Genomic DNA, 24,893 nt, shown 5'->3' with positions numbered 1-24,893 from the left:
TATTATTGCTAATTGTCGAATTTAATGTACAACTTATCAAATAGAAGCAGGTATACCATGAAGATACGTTTCGTTTTGCCTGGTAGATAATTTCAGGCAATACGAAAAGACGGTTGATGCGTTTCGAATTCAAATTGAACCTAAGGGAAGGGATAGTTGTTTTTTTAATGTTTCTGTCGCATAAGAAAAACAACAGAATCAAGATGTTTACAATTTCCATATCTTTTGGACGAATACATATTTACGTGAAAACAATTTCAGCAGGTGCAATATAATAGACTATGGACTACATTTTTCAAATTTAAATTTAACTGCAAATGTCTTTTCGTCCCGCTTTGGCTGGGTTTTTATAAGAAGGTCCAGGTGCCGACAACGCAGTGGTTGCCAGTAAAATTTGACTTTCAGTCACGCGCACGATTCCGGGGCCGGATCCACTTCAGCCTGTCTCGATTAGAACAGCATCTGTCTTAGCGGCGAAGAACAACTTCTGAAGGCTAATTGTAGAGTAATCTATACAAATGAAAAATGATATCATAATGTCATCGCGATGGGATCTCTAAAACTTTTTGAAGTAACGCTAGACGTAGCCTAACCCCACTTCTTTGCGGTCTATCTTAAACATAAATGTAATGTAAGTAAACATAAATGTATGTGAATGTGATTCTCGACTATTTCATATAATGTACATACGGATATACTTCTGTATAAATGTTGGTTTGTTTTTCCAGGTGACTCCAAACCAATAGGCAGGTAATCCTGTCAAAACCATCAGTATTCCAAACACCGTGCCGAGTGGATCGACGTAAAATGGTAGAATCAGCGTTACTACCGAAACGAATAAGAAACTCAAGTGAACAATGTTGTGCACCTGCAACGTAAGGCAACCAGAAAGTAGATAGAATTTGTGGGTAATAAAAAAGAAAGATAAAATTGTGTTTTTACACATTATGCGTTAATATCAGTTTAAAGAATTTCTCGTCAAGATTTGTGTTATCTGTTCATCGCAAATATTTCATGAGACAATGTTGTCACGAGCTGAAATGTAAATCATTCTTATTCTTCATTCACTAGTTTTTACAAATTACAAACCTTGACTGGGCGAGGTATGTCCGGGTGTTTCCACCTCAGGTACAATAACCCTATGACAGGAACAATCAACATTAACATATCCAAAAAGGAAAAGTACGAAATCAGCCTATAGAAGTCGACACTGAAAATCACTATGATAACCGTCAAAAAACCCTGAAAGTAAACAAGTATATCTATTTACACATTACTAGCCATTACACGTGGATACATAAGACTGATTCACTCTTCTTGTTTTATATTCATACTGTAAATATACACGCAGTTATCGGCGTAACATATCTCAGGCTTACTAACGACAGGCAGTGCGGGAGATGGCCCCGTCGTGCTGCGACGAAAATCACCCTGGAGTAGAGAGTAGTACAACGACTGTTAGAACGAACCGCTCGGTCGTTTGGACATTCTTTCCCAATAGTGTCTTTTTCCTTATTTGGAATTTCTTATCGTAATGCAGTCCTAACAAACAAGCTAATACTATTGTCCCGTACCTAGGCGCTACGATGGAACTGCCGTTCAAACTCCCCAGCGTCGACAATGCCACAAGCAACGGTATACACCATGACATCATACCAAATAACTTGTTCCCAAACGTCTAGTTTAATACAATAATGGAGTAACATATTACACTTTTTCGAAGCAGTCCGCTCTTACGGGTGTTTCGGGTGCCTCACAGCAAAACATTGCATAGTTAAACCTTTCTGCGAAGAAAAATGTATTCGGTACATTTTTTCAATCAAAGCTAGATATTTGAATAAACATATTCACTTTTTCTCACCACTGCTACTGCATTTGACTCCAACACTACATCCGGCGCTAGCACAACGAAATAAGCCAAGTTTGTCATCACGAATAAGAATGTCACCATCGATATAGATATGACGATGGCCAAAGTAAGATTCCTAGAATTAGTGAACAATAGGGTATAAGAAAGTTGGGTCTTAAGGGCCGGAAAAATGGCAGGTTCAGACCAGATACGGATCTCCCTACTCTGTTCCAAGAATATATGTTTACACATAATGATGGACATGCAGGTTGCTGTAGCCTAGTTTTCTGAGGACTTACTTATTATTTTATTTTCATACGAGTGATCTATTCAATCAAATGCGCATTTATACGGTTCACATTCAATGGCGAAATGCAATGCTGTCATACAATACCTGTTAGGATTTTTTATTTCTTCCACTACATAGTTCAGATTGCACCTGGAACATACATGGTGATTTGAAAAATTGCTCTGAACCTCACTGAATTCATTTATGTCAGATAAAGTTGCAGGATGCACTCACCATCCAGAATATGAAAACATGCCTGCATAGAATCCTAGAGCCCACTCTCCGGGGTTGTAGACAGTGTCTTTGAAAGGTTCGTTGAAGTTAGATGTTCTCCCCTCCTGATAGTCTAAATGAAATTGTTCGTTGTTAGAAATGGAAACAGGCAGAAGGGAATTGCAATTCTTAAAATACCTAAGACTAACTTGACGACACCGGCAATTATAATGGCAGTTAATGCAATAACTTTCGTAAACGCCAAACTATTCTGCAACCGCGTGGCCCATTTGATGCTAACGCAGTTTAATGCAACTGTCCCTACTAAAATCAAAGCAGAAAAATAATGAAAGTCATTTTACTAACTGGCACGTCAGCCTATAGAAGCGCTTAAGGGACATGCGAGTTATGCCTTACAATTGACTTACAAAAATGCCTACCTACTACAAAAACTATCTCTAGGGCTGCCACCTTGGCGTCTACAATTCAATCGACAGAAAGGAACTCGGAAAACACTTCTGAAACGCTTACAGTCGAGTGTTCGGCTGTGCTCTACTAAAAACTTGCAGTTCTAGAAACAATACTGAAACTAAAAACAAACTCGCCGCAATTTGTTTAATAACATTATCTTTTTTTTTCGAAAAAGCCGATTCATGAAATTTTCCATGAATTGATATGAATCGTTCCGATGAACACAAGCCAGGGCGGCCGCATTAAAGAGAGTTTTTCAATGTACTTGTTACCTTTTAGAAGTCGTTAATCGTAAAAAAAAATGTAAACCCTAAAACACAATTTAATACAACGCCAATCGCATGTCCTTTCAGCGCGTTATAATAGGACAACTATGAAAATGGAAACGGAAGGTAAGACACCGATTTTGTTGGTAAATTTCATATTCATAAATTAAAACTGATTCGTTGTACAATGTATTACGATTTCGCTTCAAGACCAAGTCAAATAACATACTTATCACGATAATGGCTATGAGCTTAATAGCGGCCTCCGGTTGTTGATCGCAAAGCGGAAAAAACGGTTCAATGATATAATTCCCGCATGCGATAGCGACTACAGCCACGCTTACGGGTTCACGAATGACAACCATCATCCACATCATCAAAAATGCTGGAAGCTCCCCGAATGCGCGTAACGTGTAGATATACGGACCTCCGGAAACGGGGATGATCGAACCAATTTCGGCGTACGAGAATGAGCCTAAAAGTGCTACGAATCCGCAGAACGTCCATAGAAGCAGCGACGCACCAATTGAACCCGTATGTTGCAAAACGCCTTTAGGACTGACGAATATACCGCTGCCGATTATAAGGCCCACAATTAGGCCTATGCCGTTCCTCAACCCTATGGTGCGTTTCAGCCGGACGTCATCCCTGTCTTGAGATTGCGATGAATGTTTACCACACTCCATTCTAAAACGATTTGTCGGATTACTCTACTTCTTTCTCGACTGAGTGTGGCAACCAGATTATTATCCAGATATTTAGGAAACAATACCTAGAGGCTGAAACAGAGCTAATCGATGCAGGCACATGAAATATATCAGGTTTTGAATCTCGGCCAGGATATGAATTGATGAGGCCTTTGTTTGTTTTTTACCTTTACTACGAAGGGTAAGTTCATACGCATTTGGCGTGGAATTAAGGCAACCGCACTCCTGGCGATGAATGCACTCATCAAAGTAGCTATGGAAAGCGTGTACGCGTCATGACATTATTACATATCTGCAGCATTTACAAGCGCCTCTTCGCCATGTTTGTCAAATGTATTTGAATAAAGGAAATCTTCTATTTCTTTCATTTCTTCAACGCAAAATTCAGATTGAGGGTCTTCTCGAAAGGGATATTTAGTAATATTGTTCAACATATGATGTCTACCACTCACATAGTGCGATCTTTTACGGTTTGTAGAAAGTAATTAAGATATTTGCATTTGACTTACCCGAAGTAGTGAGAAATTAACATCATCCGCAATATTTCTATACACCGTCTATAGCACAGCGCACACCTTCCCGACATATGCTAACAGATAAAGCGACCAGATAATCCGACGGAAAGTTTACGGCGGTTGTTGGGTTTAAATTATCGGAGGTAAAATCACGGTCAAATCATAAGTTGGCCAACTTTCGTCGACTAAAAGGTACACCCGAACCTAGAGTGAACTTCGGTTATCGAAATATATCAAATACTTGTACTTGCAAACTAAGTTCAACTATTGTCAGTTAGTCAGAACTGTAGTCCGAAAATGGCGATCCGCAGAATTGTGCACGGCCGATGTAGTTCGGACTTATGACCAAGATGATCGACACTACGAAATGCGTTAGACGGAACTTTAGTGCGCCAGATTATTAGCTCCGATCACTAGTCGACTAATTACGAAAACTGAAATTCGCCTGATATTCTAATCGCTCAAATAGAACTCGATGAATCAATGTAATTCAGTCAATCAACTGGCTTCGTTCTATCAAACCTTCGACCCTTCCAAGATGCGAAGCGGCGGCAACGATCCTAGATATCTTTTAAGACCCCTTTGGTATATTCCGCCTGAAAGCCGTGTTTTGTTGTATATGCATGGTTGTTCCCTTTGGGCTACAAACCGTTTTTTTTTTCATTCAATTATTTTCTTTTCTTTTTGTTGTGGTTGATAATTGAATTGAAAAAATTAAAATAAAGCATTCTATTCAATTCAGTATATATGAATCAGCAAAAATCGAAGGCTTTTATTTACTTGCCACGCTATCAAGGACAGTATGTTAGTAAATTCAGTGTCAAGTATAGAGCCACACTTTTTGATAACCTGAATATTGCCATTCGGCCAGCTCGATCATTTTAAGCATCGAAGTACGTTCCATTTTACATACCGGTACAGGGTCCCTATGACTCCTTGATTCCGTAGAAAACCCTTTCAAAACAGAAGACGCTTTTAAAGGTGCTTGAACAAAGTGAATTATTTTCTCTAGTTTGTAGTTATACAGTAAACTATGGCTAGATTAATACAGTTGGGACCTGGATTTTTTTTGCCAAACTAAGGCGGTTAGCGAATTAGAAACCGAGTTCATAGGTAGGATAAAGGAAATCATTTGCTAACAAAACCACATGGTCTACCAAGATAAATAGTAACCGATTTACGTTGGGTAGCCTACAGTAATTTGTGTAATAAGTGATGCAGACGCTCCTGTAATCACTGATCTGTAGGGATCCCGATTGCATCGCACGAGATTCACTCATTGTTGTATTTGGTGACAAGTGAATTAATGGATAACGCACAGGTTTACTTTAAGCTTCTGTATCTCAATTACATAGTCCTCTGTGAGTGACATACTAGAAAGGTTAGAAAATGTTCGATGTTTGTATGGAAATTCAATAACACGAGGCCTTCCGAATTAGTATACTGTAATGCTAAAAATGTATCATCCATTTGCATATTCGTGCAGTGAAGATAAATAATTCATCGCGAATTCAAAGTTCAAAACGCTGATGTCAAGTGTGGATATAGAAAGGTCATTCATCGAGTGCGTTTGTTTTCCGTTTTGCGTTATCATAGCCCTAAACATATGTTCTGAATTCGAAAATTGGCCATTGTCTTGATGATCTACCTTGTATAGAGTCATCCTAACGCTTAGCTAATCTAAGAAGTTCGTTATTATCTAAAGCGGATTTATTATTGCTAATTGTCGAATTCAATCCCACAAGTCATCTTCCCATGGAAGCCCGTAACAAAACTATAGATAGCAAAGATGTAAAGTACCGATATGATCATTTCATAATGTATGAATTATACACGATACTGAAGATTTTAACCCGTGGGTACAGCAGTTGACAAATAAACAACAAAAATGTTCAGTCACACACGCTAACGCCTCAGCCTTAAACAATCACTCGACTTGAGTTTGTTGCTTTGAACCGGCAGCAGTGCCTCGCAGGTTACACTAAGTGGGTAAATTGCTTTTTTTGTTCTTTAATGTTTCTGTTGCATCATAAGAAAAACAACAGAATCAAGTTGTTTACGATTTTCATATCTTTTGGAAGATGACATATTCACGTGAAAACAATTTCAGCAGGTGAAATATATTAGACTATGGACTACATTTTCAGATTTAAATTGAACTGCAAATTTATTTTCGTCCCGTTTTGGCTGGGTTTTAATAAGAAGGTCCAGGTGCCGACAACGCAGTGGTTGCCAGTAAATTTGACTTTCGGTCACGCGCGCGATTCCGGGGCCGGGTCCACTTCAGCCTGTCTCGATGAGAACAGCATCCGTCTTAGCGGCGAAGAACAACTTTTGAAGGCCAATTGTAGAGTAATCTATACAAATGAAAAGTGATATTGATATGATATGATATTGTATATATGTTATCACGATGGAATCTCTGGAACTTTTTGAAGTAACGCTAGACGTAGCCTAACCCCACTTCTTTGCGGTCTATCTTAAACATAAATGTATGTGAATGTGATTCTCGACTATTTCATATAATGTACATACAGATATACTTCTGTATAAATGCTGGTTTGTTTTTCCAGGTGACTCCAAACCAGTAGGCAGGTAATCCCGTCAAAACGATCAGTATTCCATATACCGTGCCGAGTGGATCGACGTAAAATGGTAGAATCAGCGTTACTACCGAAACGAATAAGAAACTCAAGTGAACAATGTTGTGCACCTGAAACGTAAGGCAATTAGAAAGTAAATAGAATATTTATTTAATAAATAAATTCTTATTCTTCATTAACTAGTTTTCACAAATTACAAACCTTGACTGGGCGAGGTATGTCTGGGTGTTTCCACCTCAGGTGCAATAACCCTATGACAGGAACAATCAACATAAACATGTCCAAAAAGGAAAAGTACGAAATCAGCCTATAGAGGTCGACACTGAAAATCACTATGATAACCGTCAAAAGACCCTGAAAGTAAACAAGTATATCTATTTACACATTACATGCCATTTCACGTGGATACATAAGGCTGATTCACACTTTTTGTTTTATATTCCGTTTGAAACTTACTGTAAATATACACGCAGTTATCGGCGTAACATATCTCAGGCTTACTAACGCCAGGCTATGCGGGAGATGGCCACGTCGTGCTGCGACGAAAATCACCCTAGAATAGAATGTACAACGACTGTTAAAACGAATAGCTCGGTCGTTTGGACATTCTTTCCCAATAGTGTCTTTTTTCCTTATTTGGAATTTCTTATTGTAATGTAGTCCTGACCAAAACGTTAATCCTTTAGTCTCGTACCTAGGCGCTACGATGGAACTGCCGTTCAGACTACCTAACGTCGACAATGCTACGAGCAACGGTATACACCATGCCATCACACCAAATAACTTGTTCCCAAACGTCTAGTTAAAGACAATAATATGATAATATGTTACACATTTTCGATGCTGAGCACTGTTACAGTCCAGTGTACGTAAACAGCGAAATGCAATGTAAAACATTGTTTCCTTGCCGATGTGTCACACACCGAACCATTGCAAAATAATATAAGTGCCTGCGTGGATACCAAAACACTCTCCGTGTACAAAAATGTAATGGCAAACGCACGACGTCTTTTTACTAACAAGGGAAGCGATATATCAAATTAAACCTAATTCACTTCTCACCACTGCTACTGCATTTGACTCCAACACCAGATCTTGCTCTAGGACGGCAAAATATGCTAAGTTTGTCATCACGTATAAGAATGTCACCATCGGTACAGATATCACGATGGCCAAAGTTAAATTCCTAGAACAAATGAACGAACCGTATCTGAAAGTTGAGTTTTAAGAGGTGCCAATAGCAGATCCAGATCTTCGTTTAAAACATATACACGCATGTTTCTCTAGCCTAGCTTTCTTCAGGGCTTCGGTTATTTTCATACGTACGATTTATTCAATTATGCGCATTTATATGGTTTAAATACATTCTTCAATGGAAATGTAATGCTGTCAATACTATACCTGTTAGGATTTTTTATTTCTTCCACTACATAGTTCAGATTGTACCTGGAACATACATGGTAATTTGAAAAATCTCTCTGGACCTCAATGAATTCATTTATTTCAACAATTATGTCAAACGTCGTTGCAGTAAGGCACTCACCATCCAGCATATGAAAACATCCCAGCATAGAATCCTAGAGCCCACTCTGCTGGGTTGGTGTTTGTTCTTTTGAAAGGTTCTTTGAACTTTGAACTTCTCCCCGCCTGGTAGTCTAAATGAAATTGTTCGTTGTTAGAAATGGAAACAGGGAGTAGGAGAGTGCGATTCCTATTACCTATGACTAACTTGACGATACCGGCGATTATAATGGCAGCTAAAGCAATAATCTTCGTAAACGACAAACTATCCTGCAACCGCGTGGCCCATTTGACGCTAACGCAGTTTAATGCGACTGTCCCTACTGGAATGCAAAGTGGGACAATCATGATAGAAAGGCCATTTTTGCTGACGGGCACATAATTTGGATGTTGTCTATGGAAGCGCTTATATTAATGTCAATATGTATGTTATTTGTAAAAAGTTTATTATTAACTGTATATTAAAAGTATATTAAGGGACATGCGAGTTTGTCTTACGTAAGTTTTATTCAATCAAATTTTAAGTTTAAGTTGTACGAGTTAAAGTATTAATCAAAAAGTGAATATATGATTTTTTTTTCTCAGATATAAATTATTCTTATAAAAACAAGAAAAAGCTTACGCATCAAAGATGTTTTTTTTGATGTACTTAAGGAATTGGACACCTTTTGGAATCATTAAACAAAATTCATAAAACGTTTACACCTAAACGTTATCTAATATAAGGTCAATCGCATGTTCCTTCTGCGCTACGATAGTTGGGACAACTAATTGTTATACTCTTATAAAATGGCAACAGAAAGCAAGATACAGATTTTGTTTTAGAATTTCGAGTTTCTAAACAACAATCATCTTCGGATAAATGTCCTAAGTTCCAAACCAAATCCAATGAACATACTTATCGCGATGATGGCTATGAGTTTGACAGCGGCCTCCGGTTGTTGATCGCAAAGCGGAAAAAACGGTTCAATGATATAATTTCCGCATGTGATAGCGAGAATAGCCATACTAACGGGTCCGCGAACGACAACAATCATCCACATCACCATAAATGCTGGTATCTCTCCAAATGCGCGTAACGTGTAGGCATATGGGCCACTGGAAACTGGGATAACCGAACCAATTTCGGCGTAAGAAAATGAACCTAATAGTGCAATAAATCCGCAGAACGTCCATAGAAGCAGCGACGCACCAATTGAACCCGTATGTTCCAAAACGCCTTTCGGACTGACGAATATACCGCTGCCGATTATGATGCCCATAATCAAGCATATCCCGTTCCTTAGTCCCAAGGTGCGTTTCAACCGGACGTGATCCCCGTCTTGAGATTGCGGTGAATCTTTATCGGCCTCCATTTTTAAACGAGTGGTCGGATTACTCCGCTTCTATATCGACTAAGCTGGTTTTCCAAGTATAGTGTGGCAACCAGATTATCGGCGCCCAGATCCTTTGGGAACAATGTTAAGAGGCTAAAACAGAGACAATTGAAGGCATGCACATGGACTACATATGGTTTTGAATATTAGCAAATTAGGTTCGGAAATTCAGCCTTTTTTGCATTTTACCTTTACCCCGACGCGTTCGTACGCAATTTGCGCAGAATTGAACCCACCGCACCCCTAGAGCGTGCATATTTTTTCCAAGGGGCAGGGGTAAGTTTATAGAACGTACTTTGTGCACGAAACACAATATTATTTTTACAAATATCCCCTATTTTTCGGGATTTCCTGGGAATACGTACATCGTCGTCGAAGTTCTGATGAATGCTGGTGAATTTTGCCTTTTTTAAACAATGGATTCTGAAAAATAAAAACTGAGGGCGCACACATTTGGAGTGGGGGGGGGGGGGTAAAAACACCCGGAAGTCAAGCTTACGTACTAAATGCGCGGCCCCTAACGCCATATGTGTCAAATGTATTTAAACAGGAATTCTTCTATTTCCTCTTATTTCCCCCACGCAAAAAACCAGATTGATTGTCAATGGAAATTTCTTTAATGAGTTTTATACTTCTAGTAATATTGTGCAACATACGATATCAAGGGTGGATCAATGAGGGGGGGGGGGGGTTCCGACAGTTTTGGAACCCCGTCGAACTTTGTCCGCGCCTCTAGGGGATGCCCCTGGAAGTTTGACATTTAATGGCCATGTTTGCCGTCGTTTGACGCAGAAAGTACCACCGGCCTCAAATCCACAAGTCCGACATCAACTTGCTCTCAAACCTACATAAAATGCATGGTTAGCACAAATGTGCCCTTGTGATATGCACTCCATTTACCAGTGCCATACTTCACAATACTTATGACAAGGCAGTGTGTTATAGATTATCACGTCTATCATAATATGAATTGAAGATTTTATTCCGCTGAAAGTTGCTTTGTTTGTTTTTTTTAACATTACATGTATTTCAAGTTTATCTTTCTGTGCATTGTGTATAGACTTTTTTTCAATGACAATGTAATCAATACTTAAGATTACGGTTACCAATTTGACAGCCGATAACAATGTCAATTCATTTTCTATTTTGCATTTCATGTATTACAAGTCTAGTAGAAAAGTTACTTCTGTCATATCAGCGAAATATCAAACTTCATAATAACTCTATCACTTGCAAACGAGTCCTTTTCTTGTCAGTCTTGACTTAGAATTTTGCATCAAATGTCCTTTTTTAGAATCGGATTTTATGCCTCCAAAACCCACCAGAATGGCCTAAAAATGTCTTGAATTTAGGATATAACGTCCCCACACCCCTTAATGGCTTCGCACCTACGGCGCTCGCGAGGCATGGATACAGTAGTCCATAATATCGAGTGCTTTTCTTTGCTTTTTCTCGAGATAGGACCCTGCATCCGCCCCTCTAATATCCATCTATACTGCGTTCTTTTCGGCCTGTACAAATTAATCATGACATTTGCTTAAATTAATCTTGACATTTGCATTTGACCTACGAGCAATATTTGATTTGACTTACCCGAAAGCAATGATAAATTATAATATCATCCACGATATTTCGATGTAACGTCTATTGTTCAGCATACATTCCCGGCATATGTCGACAAATCAATCGATAGACAATCGAAAGAAAATGTTTACGGCGGCAACTGAGTTCACACTATCGGAAGCAACATCGCTTACGATGCAGTATAAACACTGAAGTCGACTTTCGTCGACTAAAAAGTAACCGAATCTAGGGTGAACTTCGGTAACCGGAATAAATCGATTACTTGCGAACTGTAAGTGAACCCGGATGTTGGTTGGTACGTAGAATAGTAGTACGAAAGAATGAACGACAGGATTGGGCACGGTCGATATAGTTCAGACCTATGACCAAGATGATCAACACTGCGGAATGCGTAAGACCGTTGTACCAGTATTGCACGGGGATGCTAATCGATTACTTGTGAACTGTAAGTGAAACCGGATGTTAATAGTTGGTACGTTTAATATGTAGCCCGAAAGAATGAACCGCAGGATTGGACACGGTCGATATAGTTCATACCTAAGACCAAAGATGATCAACACTGCGAAATGCTTGAAGACCGTTGTACCAGTATTGCACGGCGATTTTTGGCATTCTGTAAAGACATAAATGAGGTATGTACCCCAAAAAGTAAGCAAAATATCCAAGAAAAACAGGTCTCATCCATTAATAAATAGACATTAGTTGTACTGTGACACCGGGCGATCAGTAGTCCACTTAATCCGACGTTCACTCAGGACATTCTAATCGCACACATAGAACGTGTTCTACTTTCGACGGATCGATGTACCACCTTTATAGTATCAGCAAAAATCGAACCCGCTACACGCTATCAAACACAATACGGTGTTGGTAGATAATTCGGTGCCAAGTATATAACCATACTTTTTGATGACCTAAATATTTCCATTTAGCCAGCTCGATCCTCTGTGGGATCCTCCTCGAAGTACGTTCCTTTTTTGGCGTCGAATGAGATTTACGAGTTACGACGTACTTTAACGTTGGAAAAATGGTAGGTTTTCGACATGTATAATTCAATGACACGAGGCCTTACGGATTGGTATACAGTTACGCTACTAGAAAAAATCCTTCCATATACCCGTGCGGTATAGATAGATAATAAATTTCGATTTCAAAGTTCATATTGTCTGATGATGTCAATAGTGCAAATCTAAAAAGGTTATTCATCTAGTTTGTTAGTTTGGTTTAGAATAGCCGTAAATATGTATGTTCTGACTGTGAAATCGACCATTGTCTTCATCAACACTAGATTAAAGTTTCTTCGAAGTATTTTGTAATATCTAATATTTTGTAATACCAAATATTGCTTATTGTCGATCTGTGTATCAAATAAAAGCATACATATCATGAAAATACTTTTTGTTTCGTGATGTAGATGATCTCTGGCAATAAGAAAAGAAGGTAGATCAGCGTTTCAAATTCAATTCGAGCGTAGGGTTAATTGGTTGTTTTAATAATTTTGTCACATCATAGGAAAAACAACAGAATCGAAATGTTTACAATTCAAGTGGTATATTTTATGGGAATATGGAAAAATACATATTTTTATGAACGCGATTATATTAGACCATGGACTACATTTTCAAATGTAAATCAATTTCAAGTTTCTTGTCGTCCTGTTTTGGCTGCTTTGAATAAGAAGGTCCAGGAGCCGACTACGCAATTGCCAGTGAAATTTGACCTTTTGGTCACAATCGATTTCGGGGGCCGGTCCGCTTCAGCCTGTCTCGATAACAAGAGCATCTGTCTTTGCGGCGAAGAACAACTTTTGGAGGCCAATTGTAGTGTAATCTATACAAAAGAAAAATAATATATATAAAATGATTTTAAAGGTGGGAACAGACCTATCGAAGTAACACTGACGTAGGCTAACCCACTTCGACGAGTTATCTATACATAAATGCATGTGAATATGATTTTCGATTTATATTCAATGTAAATACCTATATTCTTCTGTATAATTGCTGGTTTGTTTTTCCAAGTGATTCCAAACCAGTAGGCAGGTACTCCCGTTAAAACGAACAGTATTCCATACATCGTGCCGAGTGGATCGACGTAAAATGGTAGAATCAGCGTTACTACCGAAACGGATAAGAAACTCATGTGAACAATTTTGTGTACCTGCAACGTAAGACCATAAAGAATTAATTCACGGATAAGTTGCAAGGGCGAATTTAGGGGTTCGGTGGACCGGTCAGGCCCCTTAAAATTTCATTAAAGTATGAAAAAGTTTCTTTAGCAAGGAAAATAAAGAATATATCCAAATGGATCCCGATAGGCCCCTTCTCTATTGGAGGACCACCAGAAATCCAACCAATGTTTTGCACAAGCAGCCCACGCATTGCCAAATCTGCCTTTCTCAGATGATTCCAATCTCATCCAATCTTCAGATCTACCACTTCAAGAATCCCAGATCCACCCTGAGGTTTAGTGGCCAATGCGATATAAAAATTCCATTTTGGTACACATTGTGCGTTAATATCAGTTCAACAATGTTTTCTTGAAGATTTACGTGGAGTTATTCATCGCGAATATTTCACGAGTCATTGAGCTGAATCGTCAATCATTCAAATTCTTCATTCACTAATTTTTTCACAAATTACAAACCTTTACTGGGCGAGGTATGTCCGGGTGTTTCCACCTCAGGTACAATAATCCTATCACAGGAACAACTAGCATTGAAATTTCCAAAAAGGCAAAGAACGAAATCAGTTTATAGAGGTCGACGCTGAAAATCACTACGATACCCGTCAAAAGGCCCTGCAAGTAAACAAGTATTTACGTATTCACGTAAGTATTTTAAGTAAATAAGTCATTACACACGAATACAAGAGACAGACCCCACCTTACAACAGAAATGTTCGCTTCATTCATTCACAATTTTTCAACATTTGAAACATTTGAAACTAACCGTAAATATACACGCGGTTATTGGCGTAATATATTTCAGGCTTACTAACGACAGGCAGTGCGGGAGATGGCCCTGTCGCGCAGCGACGAAAATCACCCTGGAATGAAATGTACAACGCATTATAGGCCTTACATGACTATGTATTAGAAGCGCTTTGTCGGTCATTGTTGAATTTCTAATTTATATTATTTTCCAATTTGGGCATTTCTTCCTTTCATAGATACAGTTTTAATTCACGTTTATCTCGTACCTCGGTAAAACGATGAAACTGCTGTTCAAAGTACCTAAGGTTGACAATGCTACAAGCAACGGCATACACCACGACATAACACCAAATAACTTGTTAGCAAACGTCTAGTTTAAAAAGAAAATTTAGTACAATAATACACTTTTTTGTAGTGTTCCTAAACGTTTATTGCGGTTGCTGTTACGCACTTCGACTGCGAGAGTGCGCGAAAACATTATTCCTTGCCGTATGCATCACATTGCCAAATGATACGATATGAGGATGGATGCCAAAACATTTTTGTGCAAAAGTGTTCATGAATATTTTGGAAACCACACGCTATCAGAAATTTTTACGATGAAAAAGGAAGCTAAACATTTGAATTAAAATAAATATTCGCATTTCCTTACCACTGCTACTGCATTTGACTCCAACACCAGATCCGCCTCTAACACGGCAAAATATGCGAAGTTTGTCATCACGTATAAGAATGTCACCATCGGTACAGATATCACGATGGCCAAAGTTAAATTCCTGGAACAAATTAATAAAACGAACAAAACCTTACGCGAATGATGGTTCTTTAGGGCCGACACAAATAGCACATTGTATTAATATAGTGAGATCCCACAATGATAACGAAATACAAAGTCCGAAAATGTTTTCTACAGCTGGTAGTTTATTCGACGTTTCGACAATTCGAATAGTCATCTTCTGGAAAGAATAACCTTCTACTTCTAGAAAAAATTTTCGGACTTGGTATTTCATTATCATTGTGCGATTCTCTCTGATCGTCGTCACGAATATATTTTTTTCCATCAACGGTGAGCAGTAATGCTGTCAATACAGTACCTGTTTGGGTTTTTTATTTCCTCTGCTACAAAGTTCAGACTGTGCCTGAAACAATGTCACGTCAAACACTTGACTACGAATGTCAATGAATTCATTTATTTCAAGGTTGTTGCAACAAGGTATACTCACCACCCGGAATATGAAAACATCCCTGCATAGAATCCTAGAGCCCACTCTCCTGGGTTGGTGTTTGTTCTTTTGAAAGGTTCGCTGAACTTAGAACTTCTCCCCGCCTGGTAGTCTAAATGAAATTGTTCGTTGTTTTAAGTGGAAATGAGCTGTTGGACAGCGCGATTAGATTTACCTATGCCTAACTTAATGATCCCAGCGATTATGATGGCGGCTAATGCAATCATTTTCGTAAACGACAAACTATCTAGCAAACGTGTGGCCCATTGGATGCTAACGCAGTTTAATGCAACTGTCCCCACTGAAATGAAAACAATAAAAAAATCTGGTCCTATATAAAAGTACTACATGATATGAAGGGCAACAGAAAGTCGGATTTTCGACCGGTCGCACAAAAAGGGTACCATTAACTATATAATTGAGTTTTAGATGAAACATGAACAGTCATTGCATTCATTCTTTTGAGTTGCAAGACCAAATCAAGACAGTGAACATACCTATCGCAAAGATGGCTAGGAGTTTGATAACAGTCTCCGGTTGTTGATCGCAATGCGAATAGAACGGGTCAATGATATAATTTCCAAAAGCGATTGCAACAACAGCCATGCCAATCGGTGAACGAACGAAGACATTCAACCACATCATCATAAATGCAGGAAACTCTCCAAATGCGCGTAACGTGTAGGCATATGGACCACCGGAAACGGGGATGATCGAGCCAATTTCGGCGTACGACAATGAGCCTAAAAGCGCTATAAATCCACAGAACGTCCATATAAGCAGCGATCCGCCTATTGAACCTGAATGTTCCAAAACGCCTTTCGGACTGACGAATATACCGCTGCCGATTATCATGCCCATAATAACACCTATGCCATTCCTTAAACCCATGGTACGTTTGAGTCGGACGTGATCTCCGTCTTGACACGGCGTAGATCCTGGTGAATATTTTTCGGTCTTCATTTTGAAACGTGTTGTCTGATTACGCTTCTTCTTTTTTGACTTATATGTTTAGGAAGCAATGGCTAAAATAGAGAATATTGAATACCGCACCAAAGGTATGGAATATCTTAGGTTTTGAATCCCTCCTAGAGTATGTATTAATTAAGCTCAGTAGCCTTTAACCCAAAATGGTAAGTTCAGCTTATCAACTTGGGGAATAACTTTCGTCGGAAGATATGAAGGAACGTCCGTTAAAGATGATATTGCAAATTTCTTTTGGCAGTCTTAAGAACAGCGAAGTTTCGCCGATTGCATTATATTTTGCTACAAAGCCATTGCAAAGGACAGCCACAGGACCCGGTCCATCTATGCTGCGTCTTTTTATGGTTTGCCGAAAATGATAAAGACCTTTAGTTTGACTTACCTGAAGTAGAGGAATGAACACCATCCACAATGTTTTGATATAACGTCGGAACGTTAGTCCAAAAAAATGCGAACCACGGAATTGTGCACGGTCGCTTCGAGATCAGTTTATTTCCTAACCGTTTCGAGATTAAAACTAAACCTCATCTTCTGGAATAAAAATACAATAATAAATGTAGGACCAAGGTAGCACGCTGTGGAAATGTGTAAAGACCGGATAGCGCACGTTCGATTACTAGGCCTAGCACAACTCACTATAATCGACGAATTGCAAGACCGAAGTTCGCCTGCAATTCTAATAGCACAAATACTGAATGTGTTCTAATTTAGACTTATCGTTTTAATTCACTCAATGAACGGCCTTCGTTTTGTTTATCAAACCTTCGGTGCTTCTAGGATGCGAAGCGCAGACTGACACTCAAAAGTCTTTTATTACCCTTTTGGTATATTCCATGTGAAATCCGTCTTCCATTGTACAAGAGAATAGATTGGTATTTTCGGTTATATAGCTCATTTTACATAGCTCACCTACCGTTCTATCAAAATCATTACGATATTATCAAATTCGATGTCAAGTATCCATACTTTTTGTTGACCTAAATATTTCCATTCGGCCGACTCGAATCATCGGCCAAATTTACTTGAAACTTTCGTGAGATGTACGGAACACAGCGTCGCATTTTTTACAAACTGGCGTATCTAAAAAAAATCGATTTTGAGCAAAACGACTTTGAAATTCCGCAATTTTTGGCAGCTCAGTTTTCATAACAATCTATGTTGCTTCAACTTCATATTCTGTCAAACAGGAGTTCACTATCCAAATTAACAGGAATAATCATATTTTATTTTTAAACATACACCATTGGCCAGATTTAGGGGCCAAAGTTGTTCGTCGTTTTGTGAAATATGCTACAAATTGCTTAAAATGCAATATTTCCTCAAAATTTTTACTGCAAAAGCAATCCATTATTATTCTCTCATATTGCAATACGTTTTACCACCTAAAAATCTATGAACTAACAAAATAGTTGGCATCTATCCGATACGTCAGTTTGAGAAAATATTTCTAAGTGAAATTATCAAGAATATATTCTCACATACTGGCGTATCTCAGTCAAAAAATAAAAGGGGGTTATAGGAAAAGTCTACCCCCAGAGTGTTCAGTAATTCATTGTAGTTACTAATGGCAATTTCCTGAGAAAATGTAGTATAAAAATTTTATCAATAGGAGTAGAGTTGAGCCTGAAATGGAGCATCCCTCGCAGATACGCCGGTTTGAGAAAATTATTAGCTCCATTTATTTGAGATACGTCACTTAGGAATTTTGTGTATCTCGAGAACCATAAGAGATATGAAGCCGATATTTGGCATGGTTATATTGCACATGTGCCCCATCTATCTTCCGGCTATAACTCAAAAATTATTTTTTTTGAGATGAGCCAGTTTGTGAAAAATGCGACGACAGGTACCTTGAGGTAAGTCGGTGGGATCTTTGATTGGGGACCTCGTTCACCCACCAGGGGGCGTTTTACTATTAAAAATTCTGACATCGAAAAGTTACTGTGTGAGAAAAATCTTTGTCTTTGAGTTTTCAGCTTCGGGCGAGCACGAAAGTTGTTCATGGCAGCCCGGGGGCTAAAAAAATGGCACGCCCGATCTGCGATTAACCGTTTGGGCTCTACGGGCTCGAAAATGGGACCCCAAATTTTTCAACGATATTTTTGCTTCTAGCTCCTTAACCGTTGAAGATAGAATTGTGATTCCCCTCACATGATAAGTTCCTATTTTAACTAGGTGGCGTAAATTTTGAAAAATCGATTTCAGCATCCATTTTCGCATGTAATGCGGTCTGTTTATTGTTAAAATCACGAAACTTGGTATAAGTACAAAGACATGTGTGTAATATGCCAACCTGCATGATTAGTTCATAGACCGAAGTTCGCCTGCAATTCTAATAGCACAAATACTGAATGTGTTCTAATTTAGACTTATCGTTTTAATTCACTCAATGAACGGCCTTCGTTTTGTTTATCAAACCTTCGGTGCTTCTAGGATGCGAAGCGCAGACTGACACTCAAAAGTCTTTTATTACCCTTTTGGTATATTCCATGTGAAATCCGTCTTCCATTGTACAAGAGAATAGATTGGTATTTTCGGTTATATAGCTCATTTTACATAGCTCACCTACCGTTCTATCAAAATCATTACGATATTATCAAATTCGATGTCAAGTATCCATACTTTTTGTTGACCTAAATATTTCCATTCGGCCGACTCGAATCATCGGCCAAATTTACTTGAAACTTTCGTGAGATGTACGGAACACAGCGTCGCATTTTTTACAAACTGGCGTATCTAAAAAAAATCGATTTTGAGCAAAACGACTTTGAAATTCCGCAATTTTTGGCAGCTCAGTTTTCATAACAATCTATGTTGCTTCAACTTCATATTCTGTCAAACAGGAGTTCACTATCCAAATTAACAGGAATAATCATATTTTATTTTTAAACATACACCATTGGCCAGATTTAGGGGCCAAAGTTGTTCGTCGTTTTGTGAAATATGCTACAAATTGCTTAAAATGCAATATTTCCTCAAAATTTTTACTGCAAAAGCAATCCATTATTATTCTCTCATATTGCAATACGTTTTACCACCTAAAAATCTATGAACTAACAAAATAGTTGGCATCTATCCGATACGTCAGTTTGAGAAAATATTTCTAAGTGAAATTATCAAGAATATATTCTCACATACTGGCGTATCTCAGTCAAAAAATAAAAGGGGGTTATAGGAAAAGTCTACCCCCAGAGTGTTCAGTAATTCATTGTAGTTACTAATGGCAATTTCCTGAGAAAATGTAGTATAAAAATTTTATCAATAGTAGTAGAGTTGAGCCTGAAATGGAGCATCCCTCGCAGATACGCCGGTTTGAGAAAATTATTAGCTCCATTTATTTGAGATACGTCACTTAGGAATTTTGTGTATCTCGAGAACCATAAGAGATATGAAGCCGATATTTGGCATGGTTATATTGCACATGTGCCCCATCTATCTTCCGGCTATAACTCAAAAATTATTTTTTTTGAGATGAGCCAGTTTGTGAAAAATGCGACGACAGGTACCTTGAGGTAAGTCGGTGGGATCTTTGATTGGGGACCTCGTTCACCCACCAGGGGGCGTTTTACTATTGAAAATTCTGACATCGAAAAGTTACTGTGTGAGAAAAATCTTTGTCTTTGAGTTTTCAGCTTCGGGCGAGCACGAAAGTTGTTCATGGCAGCCCGGGGGCTAAAAAAATGGCACGCCCGATCTGCGATTAACCGTTTGGGCTCTACGGGCTCGAAAATGGGACCCCAAATTTTTCAACGATATTTTTGCTTCTAGCTCCTTAACCGTTGAAGATAGAATTGTGATTCCCCTCACATGATAAGTTCCTATTTTAACTAGGGGGCGTAAATTTTGAAAAATCGATTTCAGCATCCATTTTCGCATGTAATGCGGTCTGTTTATTGTTAAAATCACGAAACTTGGTATAAGTACAAAGACATGTGTGTAATATGCCAACCTACATGATTAGTTCATACAACTGCCACCAGGGGACTGTGAAAACAACGATTTTTGTTCCTAGGTTCTTAACCGTTGGCGATAGAATCGAGGTTGCAGTGTGTGGTTAGTAGCCCTTTACAAGACACTTGTATTGATGTATGGTTCAAGTAGGTAACTCATATGGTGCTCCAGTAGCGCCACCTACAAGTTGTTGGAAATGTATTTTCATTGATATCTACTAATCGGATGGAGGAATTTCTATGAAAATTGATACACATGTACTTGGATATGAGATACAACGAACCCCTCACATAATTAGTTCCTATCCTAATTAGTTCCTAATCACTAGGGTGCGTAAATCTTGAAAAGTCATTCTAGCATCCGTTTTCCCGTGTAGGTATACTAGGCTAACCATCTAAATTAGTTGATACAACTGCCACGAGGGAATGATAGAACACTGTATCACCTATATTCTCGAAGTTATTTTCCCTAAACTTGGTACATTATTACTTTGCACTTCAGAGCCATGGGTCAACATATCCATGATATGGGCTGACCCATGATACTGGCTGACCCCTTGGTTGCGCTTCTTCACAGATAGTGGTACGTAATGAACTGATTTCAGTGAAATCTTTTGCAACCTTCCTAGTACGGCATTTAACCCAGCAAGGCAGAAACCCGTTATCGCTGCTTTGCAGCTATATTTACTATATGTTTTACCACTTTCTTCGTTCACTCAGAAAATTGCTACGAAAATTGTGTCAAACACAGGATTGCTCCGAGAATATACAAATCAGGACACCACCAGTAACATTTTGCAGTATACTATCCTTTTTTCTATTTTCAAAGTGGAAGGTGCAATTTTATAGAAAACCCGTTATGGCTGCTTTGCAGCTATATTTTCTTCCTTTTTTCCTTTTGAGTTATCACAGTTCTATACATCGGTTCTGCAGCTCGCAAATCCGTCATTGGTAGACTTTCCCCGAATACAAAACTTTGCCTAATCTTAATGATAGTCGACTTGGGTTAACTAGAGATATAGCACTGTTCCGTATGATGAGTGCTCAGGACACATGATATGATAAATCAAAGTCCTCTCAACTGGTCGTATGGTCAGTACTGGCTATTGTTTTAGATTTTCGATGACGTGGTCGTCTGGGTGTATAGAATCCAGAGGCGCTATCTCCCTCTTTCACTCAGACCTTGGCAGCCATCGGTTCAGACGTTGTTTAGATCCCATGGTTTCGCCTAGTTTTGTTAAATTTGTTTTGGAGAAGTTGTATTTATAGAGGCGATCAATCATTAGAATTTAGGTTCGGAAGTTTATTTAACGAGTGACGAGTTAGTTTGACGAATTGACGAGATTGATAAGTTACGAAATCGTATTTTCCATCGCCAAACAGATTAAACAAATTTCGAGAATTTTTCGTCAATCCGTCAAACTGTATTGTCGGGATTCTGTGGGTTTCGGCTGATGGCACGCTCCCGGAGGTTTATTGGGAAGGATATACGTGATTCACACAACCGGTTGCGGGCCCGACGGTTATAAAGCAAGAAATTCCAAGCAATGCACTCGTCAAATCGAACTTACGATGGATAACCAGAAAAAATTCACAGCCAAACCCTGAATATCATTAATAAAAGGCCAACTCAAATAAAATTTACAATATAATCGGCGTTTATATTTACTGTATCTTCAATAACGTATTTATACATATACCTATACACATATCACTATCGTGTAACGACAACATTTACAACATACAACGTATGTCAAACAGTTCATTAAATTAGATAACATTATATACATGTTAAATACGTGGACATTTACTGTCACAATCGCGTTACCATATGATGTTTTTTTTAACTAGTGGGAATAACCTAAAAACATCTCGAGACACGTCGGCACGCCTGACACTTTTCGAGAATCCCGCATTCGATTGGTGAACAGGTGCTCTTGGGAGACTTCGGAGAGCTCCAAAAGTTTCAGACGTGGAAAAACTGACTATAATGACAAATTACACGAATCGGTAGTTCGTCGGTCTCCATATTGTTTGTCGCTATATGTTCAAACCCAAATACGCACCTTTACATCCCGGTTCTTTTCGTATGAAACCCCTCGTGGTAATCTGGGAGCGACTGATGAATAGGGTGTCGTTCATTTTTGTAGTAAATACTTTAAGCTATAGCTCCCAAGCTGTTGACAACGTTAGCACGAATAAACCTGGTGATAGGTTAGTTATAAGACGCCAAGGAACATCTTTTGAAAAGTGTTTATCTATTTCCAAGATTAGAGAAACCAGAGAAACAAAATGGAGTATTCCAAAATGGCCTTTTAAAATCTCAAAATCTAAAAAGGGATTGTTACGGGTTTATGGAGCGGGTCCCTGGAATGGACCAGTTCTTTAGTTGTGGGAATAGAATTCTTTCCAATTCACAAATGCGGAATTTACCCATTGGGTGAGCTATAAGATTGGGCCCCTGTTTATTGGAAGAGCTGCGCTTGGGAAACAAAGAGCGTAGTAAGCCTAAAGAGTGAATGATGTGCGACACGAAGACAGAGAAACAGCGATACAACGACAAACAGCGAAACGGAAGGTTAGTAAGGTATTACTTTGAAATATGTACATATATTAGGCCTATAGTGATACCGATACGCTTAATGTAAACAATAACCTCACAATGTTTGTAAGATTAGTAAATGATTACAACACAGATGAGTGATTCCAGTCACCTATTCTACGGGGAACCACAGCACCAGCTATCCCACCAGATGGCGTGACGAGCACTCAGTCTTACGACGTCAAACTTAGTTCATTTTCGATGTCATTCAGTTTTTATTATCGAAAACGAATGCAGAAGACCGAGTAACTACTAACGAACCTGGTGGATCCCCGCCTGTCATTAGTGGAATCCTCGACTGCCACAGGAGGTCGTAGGCTCCCCATTATCTTCACAAGAAATCAGAATTGTGATAAACAACTAATATGTCAATAGAAATTGTTTCGGTTTCAATCTACGTACATCACATATAACTTTTAATTCCGATCTACGTATACACGACACAAAACTTTAGATCGTTCTGTATTTACACAATGACATTTTGAGTACATCCAAACGCTTCGGGCACTGATGAATAACAGATACAAAATTATAAAATATATTACATCAGGTATAACATGTAATCTTTTAAATCTTTTTTTCATCACTGATGCAAAACATAGGCTCCGGTAGAACGCTTGGTCTACATATCTTCATATATATGATTGTGGGCTTTACATAATAGGAGGCTATGACGTCAGGTAACGTCATAGCTTCACTTTCCGGACGGTGTCTTTTTATATTCGCGACAAAAGACATCACGGATCTTCAAAATGCAGCCTCAAAAATCGTTGTTCCGATAGAAACTTGAAAGATCTTTCGCGATCTTGGTCCATAGTTAAAAAGACGATGCACGCTCGGAATTTATCATTTCCTAAGAAAGAAAGTCGTTCCACTTGCAATCGTGATTATTTATATCAATTCGCAGAGTTCACGCCGCAAAAGGTTATGTTCTATCACTCTCAATGAAATATACATGTATTAGTTGTGCAGTTTCTGATTTATGATAAACGCTATGAAAACAAAGAAGCCACTTTATTTGTGACCGACTCTTCTTAGAGTCGAGATTTGTGCACCGTTCTCCTCATTATGAGATACATTCACCAGATTTTACATTTCTTTGCCGGATTCATCGGCGATCCGACCGGGCAATTGTACGCCTTGGCGAACTCTCTCGAATTGATAACAATCCCGTTAACTCTGAAATATATATTACGAAAATGAACTTCTATTTAATTCTGAAAGACGCAAAAACTACTTTGTACAACAAATAGAAAAAAAATCTAAGCTATTTTTCGAGTTCTTGAACAGGCACACTATCTAGATCCAATCATTTTGATTTGCATTTAATTGATTTGCTTTTAATCAAAGTACATTTACATGCTAATCAACAAAAAGAAACCTAGAGATGAAAATCAAAGGTATAACTAAGAATGTGGGCGTATTTCAATTGTTTTTCTTATCTTTATTGAATTAACTTCACCCTGCATGAATATGCCCACATAAATTCTATGACGGGAATTGGAAAGGCAAATCTAAAATCTGACTGATAAGTCGTTTACGCAAAATTCGTCACAAGTGACGCGTAACTGGCAAATTCGGAACCTAAGAAAACAATTAGATTTTGTGGCCTTCGATCATCGCCTCCTTGAAATTGGTTTAAAGCGGGGTTTCTTCGCTACTTATAATACCTTAGCTCTTTTTGAATGAACCGGAACCGAATTTCCAATTATGTTCTTCGATTAAAAAAAAGAATTCTGTAAATTAGACCGCCGATCACACAACTATATCTATACTTCGATTTCCGATTTCAAAATCAAACCCCCT

At 38.5% G+C, this 24,893-nt stretch overlaps 4 protein-coding genes and 1 long non-coding RNA gene across 8 annotated transcripts in view; all 5 read right to left on the bottom strand.

Moving 5' to 3' along the window:
* Positions 1-270: 270 nt before the first annotated feature.
* LOC141900489 (uncharacterized) lies at positions 271-1,166 on the bottom strand. Its single transcript, XR_012618705.1, has 3 exons — positions 1,090-1,166; positions 691-868; positions 271-510 (listed from the first exon to the last, which is right to left on the bottom strand). It is a non-coding gene; the product is annotated as an uncharacterized LOC141900489 (long non-coding RNA).
* A 104-nt stretch (positions 1,167-1,270) lies between these two features.
* On the bottom strand, positions 1,271-3,774 carry LOC141899023 (Y+L amino acid transporter 2-like). Its single transcript, XM_074785175.1, has 7 exons — positions 3,318-3,774; positions 2,550-2,675; positions 2,373-2,484; positions 2,244-2,288; positions 1,852-1,985; positions 1,575-1,678; positions 1,271-1,431 (listed from the first exon to the last, which is right to left on the bottom strand). The coding sequence occupies exons 1-6, from the start codon at positions 3,772-3,774 to the stop codon at positions 1,575-1,577; spliced, it is 978 nt and encodes a 325-aa protein (XP_074641276.1). The 3' UTR covers positions 1,271-1,431.
* Positions 3,775-6,149: 2,375 nt separating this feature from the next.
* On the bottom strand, positions 6,150-12,508 carry LOC141899893 (large neutral amino acids transporter small subunit 1-like). Of its 3 annotated transcripts, none has more exons than XM_074786501.1 (14): positions 12,298-12,508; positions 11,932-12,007; positions 11,404-11,837; positions 10,176-10,233; positions 9,333-9,903; positions 8,632-8,757; positions 8,457-8,568; positions 8,315-8,359; positions 7,976-8,099; positions 7,608-7,711; positions 7,370-7,466; positions 7,115-7,267; positions 6,846-7,023; positions 6,150-6,667 (listed from the first exon to the last, which is right to left on the bottom strand). In XM_074786501.1, the coding sequence occupies exons 5-14, from the start codon at positions 9,787-9,789 to the stop codon at positions 6,594-6,596; spliced, it is 1,470 nt and encodes a 489-aa protein (XP_074642602.1). In that variant the 5' UTR covers positions 9,790-9,903; positions 10,176-10,233; positions 11,404-11,837; positions 11,932-12,007; positions 12,298-12,508; the 3' UTR covers positions 6,150-6,593. The 3 variants fall into 3 exon arrangements, with proteins under 3 accessions (XP_074642602.1, XP_074642601.1, XP_074642600.1); XM_074786500.1 differs by lacking the exon at positions 12,298-12,508 and adding an exon at positions 12,103-12,251; XM_074786499.1 differs by lacking the exons at positions 10,176-10,233; positions 12,298-12,508 and having other exon boundaries at positions 11,932-12,251.
* A 391-nt stretch (positions 12,509-12,899) lies between these two features.
* Positions 12,900-17,584, bottom strand: LOC141900123 (Y+L amino acid transporter 2-like). 2 transcript variants are annotated; one of them, XM_074786871.1, is made up of 12 exons: positions 17,353-17,584; positions 16,918-17,066; positions 16,049-16,576; positions 15,727-15,852; positions 15,552-15,663; positions 15,423-15,467; positions 14,981-15,104; positions 14,595-14,698; positions 14,345-14,441; positions 14,041-14,193; positions 13,377-13,554; positions 12,900-13,224 (listed from the first exon to the last, which is right to left on the bottom strand). In XM_074786871.1, exons 3-12 carry the CDS (start codon positions 16,512-16,514, stop codon positions 13,151-13,153), a joined length of 1,479 nt encoding a protein of 492 aa, XP_074642972.1. In that variant the 5' UTR covers positions 16,515-16,576; positions 16,918-17,066; positions 17,353-17,584; the 3' UTR covers positions 12,900-13,150. The 2 variants fall into 2 exon arrangements, with proteins under 2 accessions (XP_074642972.1, XP_074642973.1); XM_074786872.1 differs by having other exon boundaries at positions 16,918-17,063.
* A 4,559-nt stretch (positions 17,585-22,143) lies between these two features.
* LOC141899613 (endothelin-converting enzyme 2-like) overlaps positions 22,144-24,893 on the bottom strand; it is a 34,762-nt gene continuing 32,012 nt past the window's right edge. Inside the window, exon 20 of the mRNA XM_074786024.1 lies at positions 22,144-24,266. Within this exon, the coding sequence (XP_074642125.1) occupies positions 24,167-24,266 (100 nt within the window). The 3' untranslated portion in view covers positions 22,144-24,166. The remainder of the gene's footprint in view (positions 24,267-24,893) is intronic.

The sequence above is a fragment of the Tubulanus polymorphus genome, chromosome 2 (assembly GCF_964204645.1).
Source record: "Tubulanus polymorphus chromosome 2, tnTubPoly1.2, whole genome shotgun sequence".
NCBI lineage: Eukaryota > Metazoa > Nemertea > Palaeonemertea > Tubulaniformes > Tubulanidae > Tubulanus > Tubulanus polymorphus.
The sequence above is the reverse complement of the archived record's forward strand: the minus strand, read 5'-3'. Positions and strand labels throughout refer to the sequence as shown.

Bases quoted from the DNA above. Each gene is read 5' to 3' on its own strand.
- LOC141899023 (XM_074785175.1), bottom strand. From the start codon at position 3,774: ATGGAGTGTGGTAAACATTCATCGCAATCTCAAGACAGGGATGACGTC. The intron at 2,676-3,317 runs GTATGTTATTTG...CTTTGATTTTAG, and splicing joins CATAGCCATTATCGTGATAA to TAGGGACAGTTGCATTAAAC. The intron at 2,485-2,549 runs GTATTTTAAGAA...AATTTCATTTAG, and splicing joins TGTCGTCAAGTTAGTCTTAG to ACTATCAGGAGGGGAGAACA.
- LOC141899893 (XM_074786501.1), bottom strand. From the start codon at position 9,789: ATGGAGGCCGATAAAGATTCACCGCAATCTCAAGACGGGGATCACGTC. The intron at 8,569-8,631 runs GTAATAGGAATC...AATTTCATTTAG, and splicing joins TATCGTCAAGTTAGTCATAG to ACTACCAGGCGGGGAGAAGT. The intron at 7,467-7,607 runs GTACGAGACTAA...ATTCTATTCTAG, and splicing joins AGTTCCATCGTAGCGCCTAG to GGTGATTTTCGTCGCAGCAC.
- LOC141900123 (XM_074786871.1), bottom strand. From the start codon at position 16,514: ATGAAGACCGAAAAATATTCACCAGGATCTACGCCGTGTCAAGACGGA. The intron at 15,664-15,726 runs GTAAATCTAATC...AATTTCATTTAG, and splicing joins GATCATTAAGTTAGGCATAG to ACTACCAGGCGGGGAGAAGT. The intron at 15,105-15,422 runs GTACTGTATTGA...AATTTGTTCCAG, and splicing joins GAAATAAAAAACCCAAACAG to GAATTTAACTTTGGCCATCG.